This window comes from Lissotriton vulgaris, unplaced genomic scaffold, assembly GCF_964263255.1.
Source record: "Lissotriton vulgaris unplaced genomic scaffold, aLisVul1.2 SCAFFOLD_1195, whole genome shotgun sequence".
Taxonomy (NCBI): Eukaryota; Metazoa; Chordata; class Amphibia; order Caudata; family Salamandridae; genus Lissotriton; species Lissotriton vulgaris.
In genome coordinates, this window is record NW_028242610.1 from 451,607 (window position 1) to 472,423 (window position 20,817).

Sequence of the window (20,817 nt, forward strand, 5' to 3'; positions counted from 1 at the left end):
TGGTACACTGACCCAAAAAACAGTATAACTAGCATAGGTTTAGCTAGAGAAATTGTCCGACTTGTCTGAATAGCTAACCTGTCACTGACCCAACGCACTCTATAGGTGACTGAACTCAGAGCTGCGAAGCACTCTGTTGAGAGGTTCGAGAAACCCATTCAGGGTTTATGTAGACTTCGAAGTGCTGGCGAATCACTTTGCTGGGAGGAACCCAATCGGGGTTATTGGCAGATTCCTTGCAGAGAGGGAGTAGCGCAGGCGTTGCAACCGAAGCTGCGGGTGTTGGTCGTACCCTTTGGTGAACCAGGTCCTGATCCAAATTCTGGGGTTATCCTGTCCTGACTGTACATGAGCTGTACCTGCTCGCCTACTGGCACCTAAGTCCTTGAGGGTCCCTTCCAGTCTTTTCCAATCTGACCTGTGGCCAGGGTTTGTCTTAACTCTTATCCTAGGTAAATATAAAGTCTGTGTGGGTGATTGCTTATCTATATTTGCATTTCTAATTCTCGAATATTTGCCAAGCAAAATTGCATAAGTTTCCTTTTCTCCCCTGTCCCTTTATAAATGAGGTTTTCATACATTACTCATCTATTAGCGTGTTCCACTTTTTGACCTACCTTTAGTTAATGCTAAATCGGTTTCTATTTTTAGTATATGTTCCTTATCTTACCCTCCCTCAAGGAGATAAGCTGAATTGAATAGTATGTTCCAATCTTACCTACCCTTTAGTATTTGAGCTAAATTAAATCTCGAATTTCAATAATGTTTTTGACTGCTCAAAATACTTTTTGAATATAGCATGTCCCTTTCTTTACCCTCCTTTAATCCAGGTTGCGAGAGGTTGTTTTCTGAATATAGCATGTTCCTTGTTTTTCCCTATCCTTCAGTTCAAAGTTCTAAATGCTTAGCATACTCGGTCTTATTCATAGCTACATACTGTTTTTGATTTTAGTTATTGATAGCCTTATCACATTTAATTTTCTGCTCATGACATAGGATGATGATGATTAGATAAAGTTTTGAACCTACCCAGAGTCTGGTTATTTCATATTTCTCAAATGTTTATAGAGGTTGTCTACCTAATATTTCGACTCTCCCTGATCCTAGGTGATTAGGTTCCTAGTATCTATACTGCTAGGTTATAGATATAGGAATTAGTAGTAAGGAGAATTTCAAGACATACTGATAGTGGAGCGTAAGTTACCCAAAGTAAATATTAAGGTGTGATTAATGAAATTTATGGGCCCAGGTGAGTATTTAGTAAAATTATCCTAGCCGGGTGACCTGCGCGCTCTATCAGTATTCTTTTCTGGTAAGCAGAGGTATGGTTAGGGAACAGTTTAAGTTAGGTAGCTAGTTAGTTGGTTAAGATTCATATTTTTTATTGATCGATCAAATGTATTAACAAATGTGATATTATTGAAATGTTTATTTTGCTGCTGCTATATTGAATGTATTAACGACAATTGTGCGTACCGGTTATATGTTTTGTCTGGAATCCCCGGGGGCACAATAGCGAGTGGTAGAATAGAAGCCACATCGCAGTGAGGTCACTTGCGTCGAGGAAAATTAGTGCATGGTTGGGCAGAACTCGAAGCACTAATCAGGGTTTTCTGTGTGAATAAATGATAGCAACGAGTTCGCTAGCAAAACTTCTATTGTGATATAGCCTAGTAAGGGTCACACGGAAGGAGTAGCAGGTTCGTCAGCTTGATTGATAGCAAAAGGGTTCGCTGGTGAAACTTTAGACTTCGTATATATCCCAAAGTGGATGAGTCAAGGGAGTAGCAGGTTCTCTAATGCTTGTATGAAGGATAGGCAGAAGGGATCTATCCGCAGTATATGAAAAGTAGACAGAAGAAGTTTACTTGCAGTAAAACAAATCTTTTCTTTCTAGACACTCTAGTATAGTGGCGAATGTTTTATGTTGTAAATTAAATAAAGCACTTGCACTTTAAAATTCATCTTTCTTTAGTTACCTTGTGAAGGCGGGAGTCAGTTGCGGAGCTGCGCTGACGTCACTCTGTGCCGCGCTGGTATTGGTCGAAACAGCGGGCGTATACCTGAGTTAGTATTGTTAAGGAGCAGTGAGCGCAGGAGCGTGAGAACTTCTCACGGGAAAAGCCGCGCATACATTGATGGAACTTATTTGCAACCACAGTGTTGATTGGTTGCCGAAAATTGAAAGACGCGCTAGCATTGGAAGAATTTAGTAAACAGAAGTACGTATTTTCGCACGATTTAAGTTTTTGCGAAGTATATGTGGTATCCGAGATATACAGAAACTATATCTGATCAGAGATACTTAGGGTTTGCTAAGGAACAGATGTTAAAAGGCAGACTTTACAATATGTATGGAAGCAATAGAAAAATGACTTGTAGACAAAGTAAAAAATTATTTCAAGAAAGACAAGCCGATTAAGACTAGAGAAGGAGTTATTATTCCACCACCAAACACTGCCACTTCATTTATGTTTGACAGAGGGTATCATGCTTGTGTATGGTTGGAAAATTGGGTGGAATATACTAAAGATGACGGAATTTTAGCATTCCCCCTACACGGTACCTTCAATGGAAGAATTTTGTTCAATTTGAGAAACCAAATGAACGACTTACATCCCAGACCTAGGTTGACGCAATATGAGGCTTTAGAAGAATGGGAGATTGAGTCCTTTGAGCGAGACAGACCCAGGATTGACAAAGGAATAAGTAAATGGTACCCGAAAATGCACCGAGAAGCAAAAGAGAAAAGAATGAAACCGTGGAGACAGAATCTGATAGTGGAAGGATTTTACCCAGTACTAACAGTAGAGGAGCCTATGGGAGGTAAAGACTGAGAAAACTAGACATTTAATGACTACTGGTGATTCGGATGATGAATACTTGGAGGATTTATTAATGAAAAATCTACCACCATATAGTGAAGAAACAAGAATAGTAACCCGAAAAATCCATTCATTAAGCCTCCCTGTAATGAGGGATAGAGCACGTCTGATCAGACTGTTCCATATTATAGGCCTTCCTGTAATGAGGAATCAAGTATGGCAAATCCAAGTGCTCAGAGTTTTAATCCTCCCTTGAATCCACAGATAGTACAGGAGACTACCATGGAAAGGGTATTACAAGAAAGAGCTAGGCTTTACTTAAGCAAAGAAGTAAACAAACTCAGAAAATATCCCAGTTAAATAGAAGTCCTGAGGCTTTGACAATTCCAGTAACCATTGGCCCAGTTGTTCCATTGTATGGAGACAAACAAGGTAGTCCAAATGCTCCAGTTATAACGACATCAGTAGAGCCGCCAGGGAAAGAAACCCTGAGAGTAGATGATCAGGCAAGCAAATGTGAATCAGTGATTTCCTTAATGGATTTACCAATGCGAGAGCCTGAAAGAGGTTCCCTGAGAAAACCTACACCAGTACCCGCAAGGGAAGTACAGATAGAGACTTAATCAGGTACGAGAAGTGCCACTGTAGTGACTCTAGAAGAAATAGAAAGATGGTCCGAGAAATAGAGAGACCAAAATCGCAGACCAAGCCATCGGACATATTCAAATTAAGAATTGAAATAGAAGAATTGATGAATGGGAATGTCAGACTGGAAAGATTGAATGTCCTTTGTGAAGACGAATTACAGTTTGTCTTTAAAAGCATCACTAGAAATACAAGGGTGTTTCACGAAAGATTAATGGATATGGCAGCTAGCATGGGAATTGACATTGGCAGATCTAAAGTGTTGCAGAAACCCTACAGAGTAGACTTTTCTGACAAAGATTTAGAAAACATTAATGTGTCAGGGAAAAGGTCAAGATTAGAGAGTGGATAAATTTGATGCAAAAATGGGGTGATCTAGAAAAATGGAGAGCCAGGTGGGCAAAGGAAGAGGTGCGGTCAAGACAATTGGCTTCAGAATTTGTCCTAAAAGAAGCAGACATGGTAGAGAAATGTCTCATGCGAGAAGTACCAGGTGGAGGATATGTACATGTGCCATGGTCCAGACAAGATTGTGTCATTTACAAATGAATTCCCAAAATTACGAGAAAAACCTGTAGAGTGGTACAGACTGGTCGAGAGATTTGTGAAGGTTTCGAAATGCCTCCTGAAAGATCTAGATGGTTTCTTTGACATTGTAGTTCCTGTGGATCTGTGGACAAAATGTAAAATTGCTGTTGATTGGCCAAATGAGGAATACCCTAGAGACCCAAAGACCGGTGCTCCTTCTGAAGACGTAATGAGGAAGTAAAATCAGATAATGTTGTACCTGAAAGGAAAAGTGCCTGCCAAGTAGACAGACTGGACCCGAATAGATAGAACTACTCCGAATCGAGATGAAACTGTACATTCATATTATGAGCGTCTGTTACAAATGTTCAAAACTTAGTGGCCTGGACAACATTGAAATGGAAGACATGACCCACTTCATTTATAGATTTTGTTAGGGTGAAGACCTGAAATCTCACAGTGGATCAAAGATAATAAAATTTGTTGGCAAGCTAAGCCCATAGATGAGGTCCTGAAATATGCAAATTACTGTGAAGATGAGCTAGAAAATAAGAAAAAAGAATTAAAAGAAAAAGTCATGTGGGCACAGGTAAAATAGGAGAGCACCAAGAACAGCAGTTAAGTAAAATGGCAAATACTCCGAATCAGAGCCCTGGGGGAGGAGAAAAGCCAGGGGTAAAAATGAGTCAAGAAGAGGCCAGGAAGAAATTCCCCTGCCACGGGTGCGGAAAGATCGGGCACTGGAGGGACGAGTGTAAGGCTGTGCAGAATGATAATGTGCAAATTAATGATTTAAATCAACAGGCGCAGAATGAAGGACCATGGAAGACACAGCAACGGTAAAACAGAATCAGTTGCCTCGTGCACCTAGGCCAAACTAGAGTAGCAAAGCACAACAGGGTGAAGAAGCCGAAGTTTGGGAAGGAAGGGAGGATAGAAATGCAGCAACTTTGTAATTCCTGTTAAATGAAACATTCCTCTGTGACAAACCTTACTGACGGTGCCTGAGGGGGAGGGAGGGGGGGGGGGGGGGGGAATTAAAATAGGGAATTTCAAAGAAATGGCATAGATTCGATGTTTGCGATTCAAGTCCTGTGAACATACTAGGAAAAGATTTGCTGTGCAAAATGAACTGTACCATCTTTTGCTCCCGAAACGGCGTCGAAATTCAGACCCCAGATGAAGACGGAATTAACAAATTAATGTGGATAAGACCGGACTCAGAAATTTAAAAAGCTGGCAATACAAGACTTACCTGAAGAGCTCCAACAAACAGTGAAACCAGAAGTATGGGATTTTACTGGAAAAGATGTAGGATTAATGGCAAATGTTGACCTAATTAAAATATCTATAAAAGAAGATGCAGTTTACCCAAATACTAAACAGTATAAAATGAGTGCAGAAGTAAAAGCAGGAGTTGCTATTGAAATAAAAAGGTTGTTAGAAGCAGACATCATACAGGAGGTGTTGAGCAGTCCTTGTAACTCGCCCATAATTGGAATAAAGAAACCAAGTGGTAAGTACAGGGTAGTACAGGACCTGCGCAAGGTTAATAAAATTGTTGTTCCTTGCGGTCCTATTGTGCCAAACCCTGCAGTGATTTTGTACCAAATACCATGGAATGCTGGATGCTTTACTGTTATCGATGTGTGCCATGCATTCTTTTCGATACAATTGCATCCATACAGCAAATTTTTTCTCTCGTTTGAATTCGTCAGTCATGTTTATGTCCGCCGGGAAACCCTTTTTGGGTAGCTGTTGCGCCCTATAAATTGATAAAATAAATAAATAAATAATCGTGTCCCTCGGGGGTACACAGAGAGTCCTTCGATTTTCAATTAAATTCTGAAAAAATGCCTTGAATCTCCGATTTTACCTGGAGAATCAGTCCTGGTGCAATACATAGACGACCTCTTGGTGGAGTCTAAAAGTCGGAAAGACTGTTATTGACACCATTGTCCTCCTTCACCTAAATGGTTCAGTAAGGCAAAGTATCACCAGACAAATTACAGTTCTATACCTCCTAAATGAAATATCTGGGGCACCATATAGAGAGGTATCAGGAAGGTTACCACAGAAAGGATTAGAATTCGAAACATGGAGCTGCCCAATACCCAGAAAGAAATCAGAATGTTTCTTGGAGTTGTAGGATACTGTAGGCAGTGGATTGTGGGATTTGCAGTCCTAGCAAAGACATTGATAAAAATGAGCAAAGGACCCAGTGGAGTGGGATGACGAAAGCATGACAGCTTTAAAAAAAATTATGGGAATGTCTATGTACAGCTCCTGCATTAGAAATGCCTGATTACTCGAAAGAGTTTGCACGGTTTTGTCACACGAGACAATTGTGTACTTTCAGTCCGGACCCAAATTCATGGTTTAACCAGACGTCCTGTAGCATATTTTTCCTCTACGCTGGATCCAGTGGCTGCTGGATTACCTGGATGCCTGAAAGCAGTAGCTGCAACTTGCATGAGTCTTGAACAGAGTGAATCCATTATTGTGGGACACCCTGTAACTATGTTCCACATGCAGTTGTAATCTTGTTGACCAGAACCAAAACTCAGTACCTCACACCTAGTTGGCTGACTAAGTACGAGAGAATTCTTGTAGGTGCAGGAAATGTAACCATTGCCCGTTGTAATATCTTGAATCCAGCTACCCTACTACCAAATTCACTCACAGCAGAAGTAAAAGGAGAAGTTGAGCATTACTGCCTTGATCTGACTGAGTATAGTACAAAACCACACCCAGATAAAGGAAATGCTCCTAACTGATGAAGATTATGAGCTGTTTGTAGATGGCTCATGCCGGAGACATGAGGATGGAGGTCTAAGCGCTGCCCATGCAGTATGCACTTTAGGAGGTCCGGTGGTAGCATCCTATTTGTATGGAGTCAAGTGTGCACAAATAGCCGAATTGGTTGCCTTGGCAAAAGCCTGTAAATTTGGGAGGAACGTGAAAATAACCATATACACCGATAGCCAGTATGGTTATGGGGCTGTGCATGACTTTGGCCAATTGTGGCTGCAAAGAGTTCCTGACTTCTTCAGGTACTCCTATCAGAAACGGAAATTTTGTGCAAGATTTACTGTAAGCAATTCAGTTACCAAAAGAATTAGCAGTGGTCAAGTGTGCTGCTCACAAATCTGGCGATGATAAAGTGACAGCAGGTAATCGATAAGCTGACCAACTGGCCCAACATTGTGCCAAACATAAAATAGCGATTAATACAAAAATGGGGGTAGGTGGAAACAGCTGCCAACTCATGGTGTTTGAGGAAATAAAAACATGGGAAGAAGTGAGAAATTTGCAGAATGCATCAGAACCAAAGGAAAAGGAAAGATGGAGAAAATTTGGTTGTAAGACAAGGAATGAGGATGGTGTTATTGTCTACCTTGATGATATGCCTGTGTTACCAGACTGTCTACTTGCTCCTATGGTAGATTGATACATTGAGATGCACATTTAGGAAGAGACGCAATGACATGTGTCTTTAGACAGACATGGTTCAATTCGAAATTCAGAAACATAGCAGAGGCACTTTGCCAAAGGTGTTTGGTCTGTCAGCAATTCAATCCCGGAAAGAAAACAGTAGTTTTACCAGGTACAATTGGAAAGGCAGAAGGCCCTTCCATAAGATTACAACTCTACTTTATTCAGTTACCCCCTTGTCAAGGAATGAAGTAAGTCCTTGTCATTGTCTGTCTGTTTTCAAAGTGGGTGGAGGCTTACACTGCCCGCAGGAACGATAGCGTCACTGTAGCAAAGTTGTTGCTGAGGGAATTGATACCTAGGCACGATTTTCCAGTCACAATTGAATCAGACAGATGTGGGCATTTCCATAGAGAAATAATAAGACAAATCTGTGAAGCATTTAAAATTACGCAAAAACTACACTGTGCATATCGCCCAGAGGCTTCTGGAGTGGTAGAACAACTGAATGGCACTATACAAGTCAAGATTGGGAAAAATGTGTGAATCTACTCAAATGGAATGGCCAGACGCCTTGATGGGACTTAGGCCTGTCTTCCGATCTGGAATACTTCGGAGTCCCCATGAGATTCTGATGGGAAGAGCAATGCGGCAACCATGGATGCCAGGACACAAACTGACAAAATATCTGATCATTTGGTGCTAGAGTACTGCAAACAACTGGGTGACCAAGTGTGTTCTATCTCTCACTACATTGGGGGAGACTCAGTCTCCAGACCAGCAACTCCAGCACATGACTTGAACCCAGGAGATTTGGTTGAAATTAAGAAACTTACTCTGAAGAGTTGCCTTGCACCGAAGTGGGAAAAACGAAGACAGGTGATTCTGGTTACCAACACAGCTGTGAAATGTGCAGGTGTGCCACCGTGGATCCATGCCAGCCATACGAAGAAAGTGACAGAACCTGAAGAGGCTGAAGGTTATCCAGGTGAGGGGAGGGGGTCGCCTGAAATTGGTCCTGAAGAAGCTGAAGAACAAGTGATCACCAGTCAAGATTATTGGGTCCCAATAATCAACCCGACTCTAGATCCAATAAGAACAAGAAGAGAAACCTACTTGGATAGAGAGTGGGATAGTGAGGATGAGACAGGACTAGAAGGAGATAATCAGATCATCAAAATCCAAATCAAATCTGATGAAGAAGGTCAGGTAGGGACAGAACAAGTTAGACACCTCCAAGAACTCCTGAGCCTGAAAAGGGACAGATAGAAATTAGGGCGGAAGTTCAAGCAGAAGAAGATCAAAAGTTCGGAGTGCGAGGGGGCGTGGCTAGTGGCCAATTATGGTGGCAGCTTAACAAAGGAGCTCCAGGAGCGAGGCAACATCACCCGGCATTCCGGCACGTTAATCCGTCACAAGAAACTCAGTAGGGGCAAACCGGGTCGAGGACCGAGCGGTACCCAGCAGGGGAAATATAAGAGCCGGTCGACACCGGGAAACGCACAAAAGGCCGGTAGGTAGGCAGAAAGCAGCATTAAGGTCCAGACGGGTGGTGTGAGTGAAGCGCGGCCCACATGGAAAGTTAGTGCGGCCCCGGCGTGAGGCCCAAACTTGGCAGGAGAGAGCGGCAGCACAGAGAACCCCCACCCGCACAGTGATATGGAGAAGGAGCCAGGGCGGCGGGGAGCGGCATAATCTGAGGCACATGGTCGGGAAATAGACGGCGAAGGTCCGTTTCATGAATGGGCCCAATAGATTAGATGCACACCGCTCACATCGCATCTGGCCAGTGATCGGGTCTGTTCCTTCACTAGACCCCGGGTCAGAAGGTACTGGGCAGAGACGTCCCATTGGCGAGGCGCTGAAAAGGTGCGAACACACACGAACAGCGCTGAAGAGCAGGAGAGACAATGAATCCCATGGTACAGTTGCAATAACCGCGAAGGGACTAAGAACTCTTGGAAGTGGGCTCTGCCTGGAAAACAAAAGCAAAACACACCGCGTTGAGGCCCGGAAGAGTAACAGAGGTGGCCATAGTGATCGGTGGCTCGGGCAGGTAGGAACAGGCCAACGAGGGCGCTGCCGTGGGCCTCTTTCGCGAAGACACGGCAAATCCGGGGATTTCCCTCCCGCCCCTCATACAGGACTGTGGGAAGAACATTAGCGAAAGTGTTGCTACCAAATCCACGCACCTCGAGAGGAAAGGCACTCCTTGGAGACCCGGCACGTAGCCCATAGTGCTTACTCTCTCCACGTCTTACACTGGCAAGCAACGAACCACAAACGACCCGGAGACTGCGGTCGGAGAAGAGAGCAGCTCGCAGGAAAATCCTAGAGACACGGTTAACACACAGCGAAGGGGTGAGGCAGACCCGGGAAGAAAAAATATGGCGGGTAGGGGCCCTAAACACAACTCAACACAGGCTAAACTAGACAAATTCGCCTACAACAGGAATAACCCTCCCCAGGCAGAACCTTTCAACTCCACGGGGAAAGCAAAAGGGGAAGGAGCAAAAACGGCAACGCTAGAAGATGTAATGCGGGCCCTAACGCAGGTACAAACAGTGGGTTCCACGGCCACAGAGGTCACCCTGATTAGAGCAGACCTCCAAAAAATTAACGAGAGAGTGAAGCAGGTGGAGGTGGTGACGAAATCCCTGGTGGAAGACGTATCGGAGCTGCAAGTGGCGATGAAGATGGCGGCCGAAAACAAATCCCTCAGGGACAAGATGGATGACCAGGAAGGGCGCTCGAGGAGGAACAACGTCCGAATACTGGGGGTTCAAGAATCGGAAGGGAAAGGTGCAATGGATCTCTACGTGGAAGAACTGATTAAGACAAACTTGAACCCGAAGGGCCTCTCGCACTTCTCAGTGGAAAGGGCCCATAGGGTACCTGGTGGGAAACCGGGTGGGGACATCAATGCAGCAGTGGATTCCCTAGTGGATAGGCTCCCGGCAGTGCCTCAAGCGGGGGGCACCTCACGTATTCAGAGATTTCTGACCGCAATGGGACTAATATATATGGCGCTATACACACCCTGCTGCGAGGCAATACACTTACCACTCCACGGTCCACAATAGTCTGTCACGGATCGACTACTTCTTAGCGCTGGGAGATGGGGTACAACATGTAGACACTATTGATATACACCCAAGGGGAATATCAGATCACTCCCCGGTCACACTCGCATTATCCACACAGGGGAAATCACTTTAAAGGATTTACCCAATACACGCTTCATACCTCAAAGTTCCCAAGGTGCGCAAGACACTTAAAACGACGACATCACATTGTTTTGCGGAGAACACTGAGTCAGTACAGTCAGCCGCTATCCTTTGGGAGGCATACAAGACTGTGCTCAGGGGACAGGCTATAGCATCCGTAGCAGGACATTAAAGAGAGCGACAGCAAGAATTGTCTGAGTTGGAGCTGGCACTGCATGCCGCAACTATGGCGCACGAAGTGAGCCCTACACCGGACACGTCCCATGCACTTCTCCTAAAACAGCAGTTCAGGGAACATGTAAAGCAACAGTCAGTGTCCCAGATAACAGACGACCCACAGGATTTACGACATAGGGGACAAGCCAGGGAAAATGTTGGCATGGCTAGACAAGAGGGGAGGTAGTGCCAGAGGTATACAGCGCATTTGTGACAAACAAGGGAGGGTGCACACGAGCCCCGAAGAGATTGTGGGGGCACTAGCGGAGTATTTTGAGGGAGTATACACACCAGACACTGAAGTGTCAGCAGAAATGGCACGCGTGGCGCTGGAAAACATCCCTCATAAGACACTGATGCCGGAAGCGGTGACGGAACTGGAGGCAGACATCATGGAGGAAGAGATACAAAGGGCAATTCATGATATAAAGCCGGGAAACGTGTCGGGACCAAATGGTATCCCAATAGAATGGTACCAGGCCGTGTCAGACACTCAGTGGGCACTTGTTAGCTATGTATACAGACAGTCTGGAAAGGGCCGAACTTCCGTTTGATCAACGGACGGCGACCATAGTCTCAATCCCCAAACCAGGAAAAGACCCGGAAGAATGTACATCGTATCGCCCTATCTCCCTTCTCAATGCGGAGGTTAAAATCTTGGCTAAACTCCTTGCCACCCGGTTGATGGCTCATCTCCCGCAAATCATACACCCTGATCAGTCCGATTTCATGCCGCATAGGACTACAGCCCTCAACTTGCGTAGGGTGCATAGTGTGCTTGCCAGGGCGGACACATTATCGGAAAAGGCGGTCATACTGGCGCTCGACGCAAAGATGGCATTCGACATGGTGGAGTGGCAATACTTATTCGAAGTCTTGGTACATATGGGAATTGGCCCTACATTTGTGGCATGAGTCTGGCTATTATACACTACACCTGTAGCCCAGGTGGTGGCAAATGGCCATATTTCCCGAACATTCCAGCTAGGGAGGAGAACCCGTCAGGGCTGTCCTTCGTCGCCTTTGCTCTTTGCGATTGCACTGGAGCCATTGGCAAATCAGATACGCTCCACCCCACTGCTGAAGGGGATCGCTGGTCGGAGGGGTGGGAAGACAGCCTGTCTCTGTACGCAGATGATATCCTGGTGTACCTGACGGAGCCGGAACAAAGTGTACCGGCGCTGTTGACTGTGCGACGAGCAGGGGAAGATATCGGGGTACACTTTGAACTGGAGTAAGTAGGAAATATATGTTCTGCAAGGCCCAGCCCCCACACTGTGCGAAAACTGCCCTCTAAAAGTGGCAGGATCCTCCTTTAGATACCTAGGTGTACATATTACGAAGGATCCAGACGAATTCTTTCAGAAGAACTTAACACCCCCGTTGGATCGACTGAAACAGGACGTTAAATTCTGGGTGGCGCTGCCACTGACATGGTTAGGCAGAGCAGCACTATATAAGATTATTTCATTGCCCCGATTTCTGTATATCCTAGAAAATACACCATACCCAGTAGACACAGGATACTTCGGGAGGGTATCAGCGTTGATGGCAGGCCTAATGTGGAACAATCTCCCGGCACGAATAGCCCAGGCCAAATAGCACAGGGGGTGGTACGATGGCGGGATTGCGTTGCCGAACCTGCAACTCTATTACTGGGCCGCACAACAAAAACCCATTAACCAGTGGCTACATGCACCTCAGGAAGACCCAGCATACAGGGCAGACGGAGCAATTAGGTACCCATAACATACTGTCACCTCTCTATGACCAAAGAAAAGTGTGCACACTCATAGGGCCCACAAGGCTTACTGCATCACTGTGGCATACAGCACCGGCAAAACTGGGATGGAAGGGGAAACTTACAAAACTTACCCCCACTGTGGGACACGCGGGCCCTGGGAAACATGAGAGGCAGTAAGGGATTCACGCTATGGGATAACATCGGTCTGTCCACAGTGTGAGATCTGTGGGATAAAGACACAGTGATCCCCTTTGACCAATTGCGGCAGCAATACAAGCTGGGGCCCACAGAATTGTTTAGATATATACAGGTGCGACACTCTCTGCTAGCAGCCATCCCACGCGGCAAGAAAGTCCCAGAGGCAACTCCCTTTGAGGACCGCCTCCTCACGGACTATATGCAAGAGTGAGCGACGTCCCTCACATATCGCAAACTGTTAAATAACCTAGCGGATCAAACAATAAAACAAAGCTAAATGGGTGGAGGACATCGGGGAAATGGATGATTTCGAATGGAACGAAGCGCTAGCGTCTCCTAAAGAGGTGGGCATATCGGCAAAGTTTCGACAAATACCCACAAGGCTAGAGGGAAGGCAGCTCCACCGGGCATCGACCATGTTGCTCGGTCTCATACATATATGGAAATGTGTTGCATTGTTTCATAGGATGAGGCTTTCTTTTAGTCTGTAAATTAGCAACTCACCCCACGCTTAGTAGTTCGTGCAAGATTTGAACCTGTGCTTCCTTCTACTGCTGATCATGATTGGCACCTTGGGATCGCCCGTGTGTTTTAGGACAACAGAGCAAGGCACCTCGAGAACGTCGTTTTTGTGACTGAGTCTGCATAGCAGGGCAAATATCCAGGACACACCGTCGATCCATGGATCAGCCTCGGCCCGAGTCAGGAACAAAGATGAGTGAAGTAGAGGGAGCCCAACTCGGCAAGACAAGTGGGAGAGGTGCACCAGGCAGGAGGTTCGTCGGCAGGGTACGGCGGCCGCCAGTGAAACAAGAGCACGGCGAGGGCTCCCCATTGGACTGCACGAAGCATGTGGGGGATTTCCAGCCCGGGCAGACAGCGGGAGGAATTTTAATAAGCCTCTAACTTTTTACCCCCACAGTGAAATAAACCGGACTGCGTGGAGAATTGCCAGAAGGCATGGTTCACAGAGAAAGCGGCAGACTTGACAAGGGAAAAAACAAGCACATGCAAAGCAATGGAGGGGGTGGGAACGGAGACACGGACAGCGGGAGCGGGGGGCAGGGGAAGGCAGGACAGCGAGACAGCCACGCAAAGACGGAAAACAAAGACGACAGACAAGAAAACGCACAACAATACAAGGAGACAACAGAACACGGAGGCGAAGTTGGAAACGGAGCATATACACACACACACACACACACACACACACATATATAGACCTATCGGTCTGGTGCACCGGGTTGACCAGCATTCTTTCTTTGGACATTTGCATGAACTGCAAAAACACGGAGCCCCCCCTAGCAGCTTGGACAGCCACCATGGCAGGATACGCTGCATTGGGGAGAGAGGAGGCGACGCTGTTCGCCTGATTAAGGAGTTGGGGTGAGAGGCTTTTTGGTCGTCCTGCTGGGCACTCAAGCTGGAGTACAGCCCATATCCAGCAATTGGACACACAAACGGATGTGATGAGGGGATCCGTCACTGTACAGGCACCCCTATGGACTATATCTACTAGCATGCATTTCTTGGCAGGCTGAAAGCGTGAGTGGTCAAGATACTGCCCATTTGAGGAGGAGCATGAGGTCAGTATTAAGGAGCAAGTTACCACTCACCTGCACCTCGTTTCAACCAGCACAGAGAGCGCAGAGACCCAGATACAGGCACTGATGAGAGCCATTTGGAAGCCTTGAAACGCGTCTGCCTTAGCGTTTCAAGGGGACTGCTAGCACTACGCGCATATATTTTTAATAAAACCTTTGCCCTTGAACTCCGGAGTGTGCCGTGCCTTTTTCGATGAGGAGGTGGTACTGGTCTTGTGTGTTGTCAGCAAGCGGGTTGCTGACTAACGGCACACCCTCTTGGTCTGGTGCACTGTGTAGAGAACAGCATTCTTTCTTTGGACATGTGCACGAACTGCAAAAACACGGAGCCCCCCCTAGCAGCTTGGACAGCCACCAAGGCAGGATACGCTGCCATGGGGAGAGAGGAGGCAACGCTGTTCGCCTGATTAAGGAGTTGGGTTGAGAGGCTTTTTGGACGTCCTGCTGGGCACTCAAGCTGGAGTATAGCCCATATCCAGCAATTAGACACACAATCGGATGTGATGAGGGGGATCATGAGGTCCGCATTAAGGAGCAAGTTACCACTCACCTGCACCTCGTTTCAACCAGCACAGAGAGCGCAGAGACCCAGGAACAGGCACTGATGAGAGCCATTTGGAAGGCCTAAAACGCATCTGCCTCAACGTTTCAAGGGGACTGCTAGCACCACGCGCATATATTTTTAATAAAACCTTTGCCCTTGAACTCCAGAGTGTGCCGTGCCTTTTTCGATGAGGAGGAGGTACTGAGATATATCTATCTATCGAGAGTCCGCCTAATTTTGCCCCGCTACAAGAATGCTACTACAACTTTGCATCTAGGGACTTGTAGGCGCCATCATCCCAGGCGCTCAAACACTGCTGCGCAGTGGACGCCAGGGGAAACCTAAAAATAACAGCCAGCAGTGTAAGTAAACTGGAGTTGGTCCATGCTGCTTCCTCCAGAAATGTAAGAAAAAGGAAGTGATGTATCTGACAACAAGAAAACAATGACCAAGATAACACCAATGCCAGATTCCAACAAAGCAACAAAACAGACAAATGCAACGGGTGGAGTTTCAGTAGTAAAACTCATTAGGTCTCGCATACAGCAGCGCATGCGCTACCTCTACGAGGCATCCAGTAATGAGGGAGGATGAGGCAGTGGGAGTAGGCACGAAATAGTAGCTCAATCACATCGAGAGCAACGGACGGGCTCAGAAGCAACTTTAATTAATCTGCGATTGGCCCCTGATCCACAGAAGTGACCAGAAATTGTCTGCACAAGCCAATTAAGGAGGCTTTAAAGAAGACTGACGGGAGGCCAACTAATGGTAAGCCATGGACGGCCTCCAAACCCTTTTCTGTATACAATAGTGTCTTGCAAGCGAGGCGCATGCACGCACAGGTTCAACCATAAAAAACAGCAACACAGTGAGAAGGCAGGGATAGGGAAAAAAAACTACGAAAGTAGGATAAATAGGGAGGGAGTTTCCAGTAGTAGCTGAAAGAGGCATAAAATGGAATTAGGACTATGCTACCTTGGTATTCACCATCCTGACCTTTGAAGGAGCCAGATGTGTAATTGAGCAAATTATTGCGACTCATTCCTTTACAAATAAACCCCTGAAATGTTTAATTTCCTGTAAAATAACTGAAAACCATTAGAAAGCCTGGCATATCACAGGAAGGTAATCTCTTCTGCATAGTTAGATACAAGTAGAATTTACTTTTCTCACTCAAAATAAAAACAAAAGCACTCACATCTGCGTTAGTCAGCTTTGAGATGTCGGACTGTTGCCCAATGTAATACTGGATTCCCTCCAAAGAGCCTTCCAAGGTCAAGCCTCTTATTAAAAGGATCAGCAACACCACGTAGGGAAATAATGCAGTAAAATACACAACCTGCCAGGCAGAAGACACGTCAAAATTGACTGAGATGACAAACATACTGAACTGTTATTTCCAAATTTATATCTCAAAACACACAATTTTAGTTACGAGTACTTCATTTTTGATTGATTCTTACTGTATTCATCTTGTGATGTTTGTTCCTTGAAACATGCCAGCTAAGACAACAGTGGAACTCAAGTTCATTTTTAGGATGACTGCAAATGAGCTCAGGAGAATTCTGCTTCCTAAAGACTCCTTCACTAAAGTAGAAAGTAGCTAATTCTGTTCTCCACCAGAGGCAGTAGTTGATGAGGCAAATATTTTACAAGCCATATTCACCCATTTCGTCATCTGTTACACACATTTGTTTATTTATTAAAACAAAAGATGCTAGTGGGTGGATATTTCCCGCTTAGGTGGAAATAAAAGTTATTGGTTCCAATTCACAAACTGCATTTTGTGGTACATACAGCATCACCACAAACGTATGTCCACAGACCTCCGCCTCTCCAGTCTTTCCCATGTGGAAATTTCCACAACGAGGCAGATGAATGTTTTAGTAGTAATCAAAGCGAGACCAATATCTATAATAAATGAGGTGTAGAGAAGTTTAAAGTGGGTTTTAGAGAGATACATGCTAATACAAACACACACCCACATAAAAGTAAGGTTATTGCTATTCACATGCTTTCCTTCTAAAATTACTACATGCCTAATTAAACTCAGAACAGGTGTAAATGTACTCTGTCCCAGCCTTAGCATAAGTTAAGCACCACACATGTCTAAACACTGGCCACTGATACTGCAACACACTGACTCCCAAATAAATACGCAAGATTTTATTAAAATATGACAAAAACAAAATTTAAATTAACACATGACTAAACAGATTTTAACAGTATTTACTAAATAATGAATACAATTTAAATGTTGAATACATATTTGATCTATTGAGTTAATGTGTTGTAACATTAGGTTAGTACTTTGAGGTTAACAATAAATATTTTAAATTAATTTACATTTATATTTTATTATTCTTTAAAACCATTATTAAGAATATTTTAAGCGTTAATCATTTTCCTATACATTCCCAGAGGAAGGGCTCTGCCTCCAGGCGGAGTGCTTCATCAGCAGGTGCATTTACTAGCAGAAACTTTACACTTTAAGCTTCCTGTTAGACCTGACATCATTGGCGTGAATCTCCCTTCCATTTTTGATGGATTGCCTCCCATGTTTTGATATGTTTTTGCTGGATTTATGCTTTGGGCACTGTGCCACTGCTAATCAGTACCACAGTGCAAGTGCTCCCTATGTTAAATTAATTAACTAATTGGATCTTCCATGATTGGGTTATTTGATTTATCTGTCAGCCGTTAGTACAGTGCACCATGTGTGCCCAGGGCTTGTAAGTCAAATGCTGCTGGTGGGCTTGCAGCACTGGTTGTACCACCCACAGAAGCAGCGTGTAAAGTGTGTCTCAGGCCTGCCATTGCAAGGCCTATGTGCAGTCTAGCACTGCCATGTCGACTTGGCCAAGTGCACCCACTTGCCAGTCCCTAAACCTTCACTTTGCTTCATATTAGACACCACTATGGTAGGTCCAAGGTCAGGGTGCATTGTAAATACAAGGTAGGACATGCTCTGATGTGTGTAGCATGTTCGAATAGTGAATTGCTGCCATTTTCGTTTTTCACTATTGAAGGCTACCTGTTCTCATAGGCCAGAATGGGCAGTTAGATTATCACATTCTCATAATCCTAACTGACTCAGGGAACACAGTAGAAATTCAAATTTAGTATGCCTTAACTCAGAATACTACAATACATCTTTTAGTAAAGTTTACTTTAATATTCTGGGTTTGCAAATACCACTTTTAGAAAGAAGGTATTTGCTTGCCTAACCATTTAAGCCTGCCTCTGCAGGGTTGTGTATTCCTTCTCTGGGTGTGTGTGTGACAGGACTGGGGAATCCAGGAGACATGCTGGGGCAGCCCAGTGGTGAATAGAGAGATCTGCATCTAGATGGGACGGAGGAGTTTCACCTGGGACCTGAATAGGGCTAGACCTTCCCTCTACAATGCTGGCTCCAAACCCTGTGGCTTGTCTGATGGTTCTGCCCTACACTGTGAACGGAGAGAAGGAATCATGTCAGAGTGCTCCAGAGCTGTATCTACCCTCCCCTGTGCTGGCTCCCCCTCCTGTGGGGCGGCTGATGTCTCTGCCCTGCACAGTGAAAGGAAGAGGAAGAGGAGAGTCATGTAAACAAAAGTATCAGGAACTGGTTTGGACTAGGCAAAGGCCTTCAGAGAATAAAGGATTTGGGGGCATAAACATTGTGACTCTGATCCCAAGAAATTAGATCACTTCTGGACAAGAAACCTTTCTGCCGAGGAAAAGAACCCGGGACCCTTCAGGAGTTGTACTGCCCCTCTGCTAGTGTGCTGTTTGCTGGGTTGGCCTGCAGTGGTTGCGTCATTGCCAAGGGAAAGGAGAAGGAATATTTTAAGGACTTCCATCTACAGAATATTCTCCAAGGGCTTGAACTGTGCTTGCCTCCTGCTGAAGTCTCCGGGACAAAAGACTTCACGTCCAGCTCCCTCCTGAATTTCCTTGCTGGGAATTCGGACTCCAGACACTTGCATGACTCTGGGAGCTGGGAGTGCGACGAATCAAGAAGAAGTGTGTCGCCGCCGCAGCTGAAATCATCGCAACTCCGGAGAAGCGAGCCTTCATCGCATCTCCCTGGAAGCGTGCGTTCATCGAAGCTGTCTGCTGTCGCATCACCGGAGAAGCGTGACGCCATCGTGAGTCGCCATTGCATCACCGGAGAAGCGTGTCGCAGGGCCTGTCGTGGCTCCAAAGTACAGAGTCGTTACAAGTCTGCCAGGGCGTCATCGCATCGCCGCCTCAAGGGCGCCATCTTCTTGCATCGCAACTGGATTGTCGCATCAAGGCGCCATCTTGCGCATCGCAATGGGCTTGAAGGCCGAGAATCTAAGCATCACCTCCGCACCGGTAAGGCTCACGGCGAGTCCCCTACTCTGCGCAAGCATTGAGGAAGGACGTAATTGTTTCCACGGGTCACGGAACTGACGCATCTCCCCTTTTGTAAGCCTTTTGTTCACTTTACGTTATGCATCCAGGTACTTTGTTGAGACCTTTGTCGCTTTTACCATCAACTTAAACTAAGAGACGTTAATCATCTTTTAAGTGATCTTAAGTGTAGTGGATTTTTGTCGTTTGTGGTCTTGTGTTTAAGTCTATATAAAGAATACTTATTTAATATAAAACCTGTGTTGTGTCCATCTTTAGTCTTATCACTGTATTACTGTGTATATTCACTGTATTACTGTGTATATTCACAAATGCTTAACACACTGCCTCTGAGATAAGCCTTTCTGCTCGTGCCAAGCTACCAAGGGGGTGAGCAGGGGTTATTAAGGACTGTAATCCCCTTATCCTGACTTAGAAGTAGGGGTCCCTATTTGGACAAAGGTAATAACCATTGCCAACTATAGACCCCCAGATCTAACACTTCCGTTTGCAGGAGACACTACCCCCTGATGAGAGAACTGAGACATGTTTACAGCTAGGTGTAAATCTCTTCTATGGAATACATATTAAAACAGTGGAGGATTGCACCTAGCTATAAAAGTAAATATACACCTGGGGACGTGGCCAAGCAGGCCAAGATGGTGGTAGCATTCCTGTAATGCTCTGCGGCACGCGATTTTGGCAGCAATGATGCCAAAACGACACTGATGAAAGCGGGCAGCGGCCGCAGAGTCCCAGAGGATAGTGGGGTGCATCTGGTAAGCCGGACGGCACATATGCAGAGGGGCTTGCGACGACGCCGGGGGCTCCGCAGAGGTTGCGGCCGCGACAATAAAATGGCGCCAGAGCGGTGGAGAGAGCCTGCTGGGTGAGTCCACCAGGGCCTGGTGGTGTTCCTGTTGCGGGAGCTAGTGGGAGGGCGGCCGCGGAGGTCTTTGAGGCGGCGCTGGTGGATCAGAGGTCGCAGCACCAAAATGGTGGCGGCTGGCGGACCCTGAACAATCATGAGGCCACGGGGAGACTGCCGGGGGACCAGCCGAGGGGAGACTCAAGACCTGGGGTGAGGTGTCCAGCTGGAGACCCGGTGGCTCCTGTTCAAGAGGAGAGCAGAGGCAGTCCAGTGAGGGCACTGCGGGGGCAGTCTACAGGTTCCCAGGTGCCACAGGCTGCATGGGGTTGGGGGGACACACTGACCGTTGGGATCAGGGAACCGACACTGAGCCCCACAGCGTGAACTCACCCCCTCCCCACAACGCTAGGTCCTGAGGCGCGCGGGGGGGTGGCGGATGTGGTGGCCAGGCGAGCATAGTGGTCGGCTGCATGCAAGGGGTCCCGACCGACGGGATAGCCATAGCCGCAGATATCACCCTGGTCCAATCCATAGCTGTGGCCTCCCCACTCTGACTGGCGATACAAGACGGCGCTGGAGGTGGACTACACCACTGGCAATAGCACACATCCCCATCAAGCC

The 20,817-nt window shown here is 46.1% G+C and overlaps 1 protein-coding gene across 1 annotated transcript in view; it reads right to left on the reverse strand.

The window, feature by feature from the left end:
- Positions 1-20,817, reverse strand: part of LOC147668896 (sodium- and chloride-dependent neutral and basic amino acid transporter B(0+)-like) — a 222,760-nt gene that overhangs the window by 136,065 nt on the left and 65,878 nt on the right. Inside the window, exon 4 of the mRNA XM_086948371.1 lies at positions 16,165-16,305. Within this exon, the coding sequence (XP_086804497.1) occupies positions 16,165-16,305 (141 nt within the window). The remainder of the gene's footprint in view (positions 1-16,164; positions 16,306-20,817) is intronic.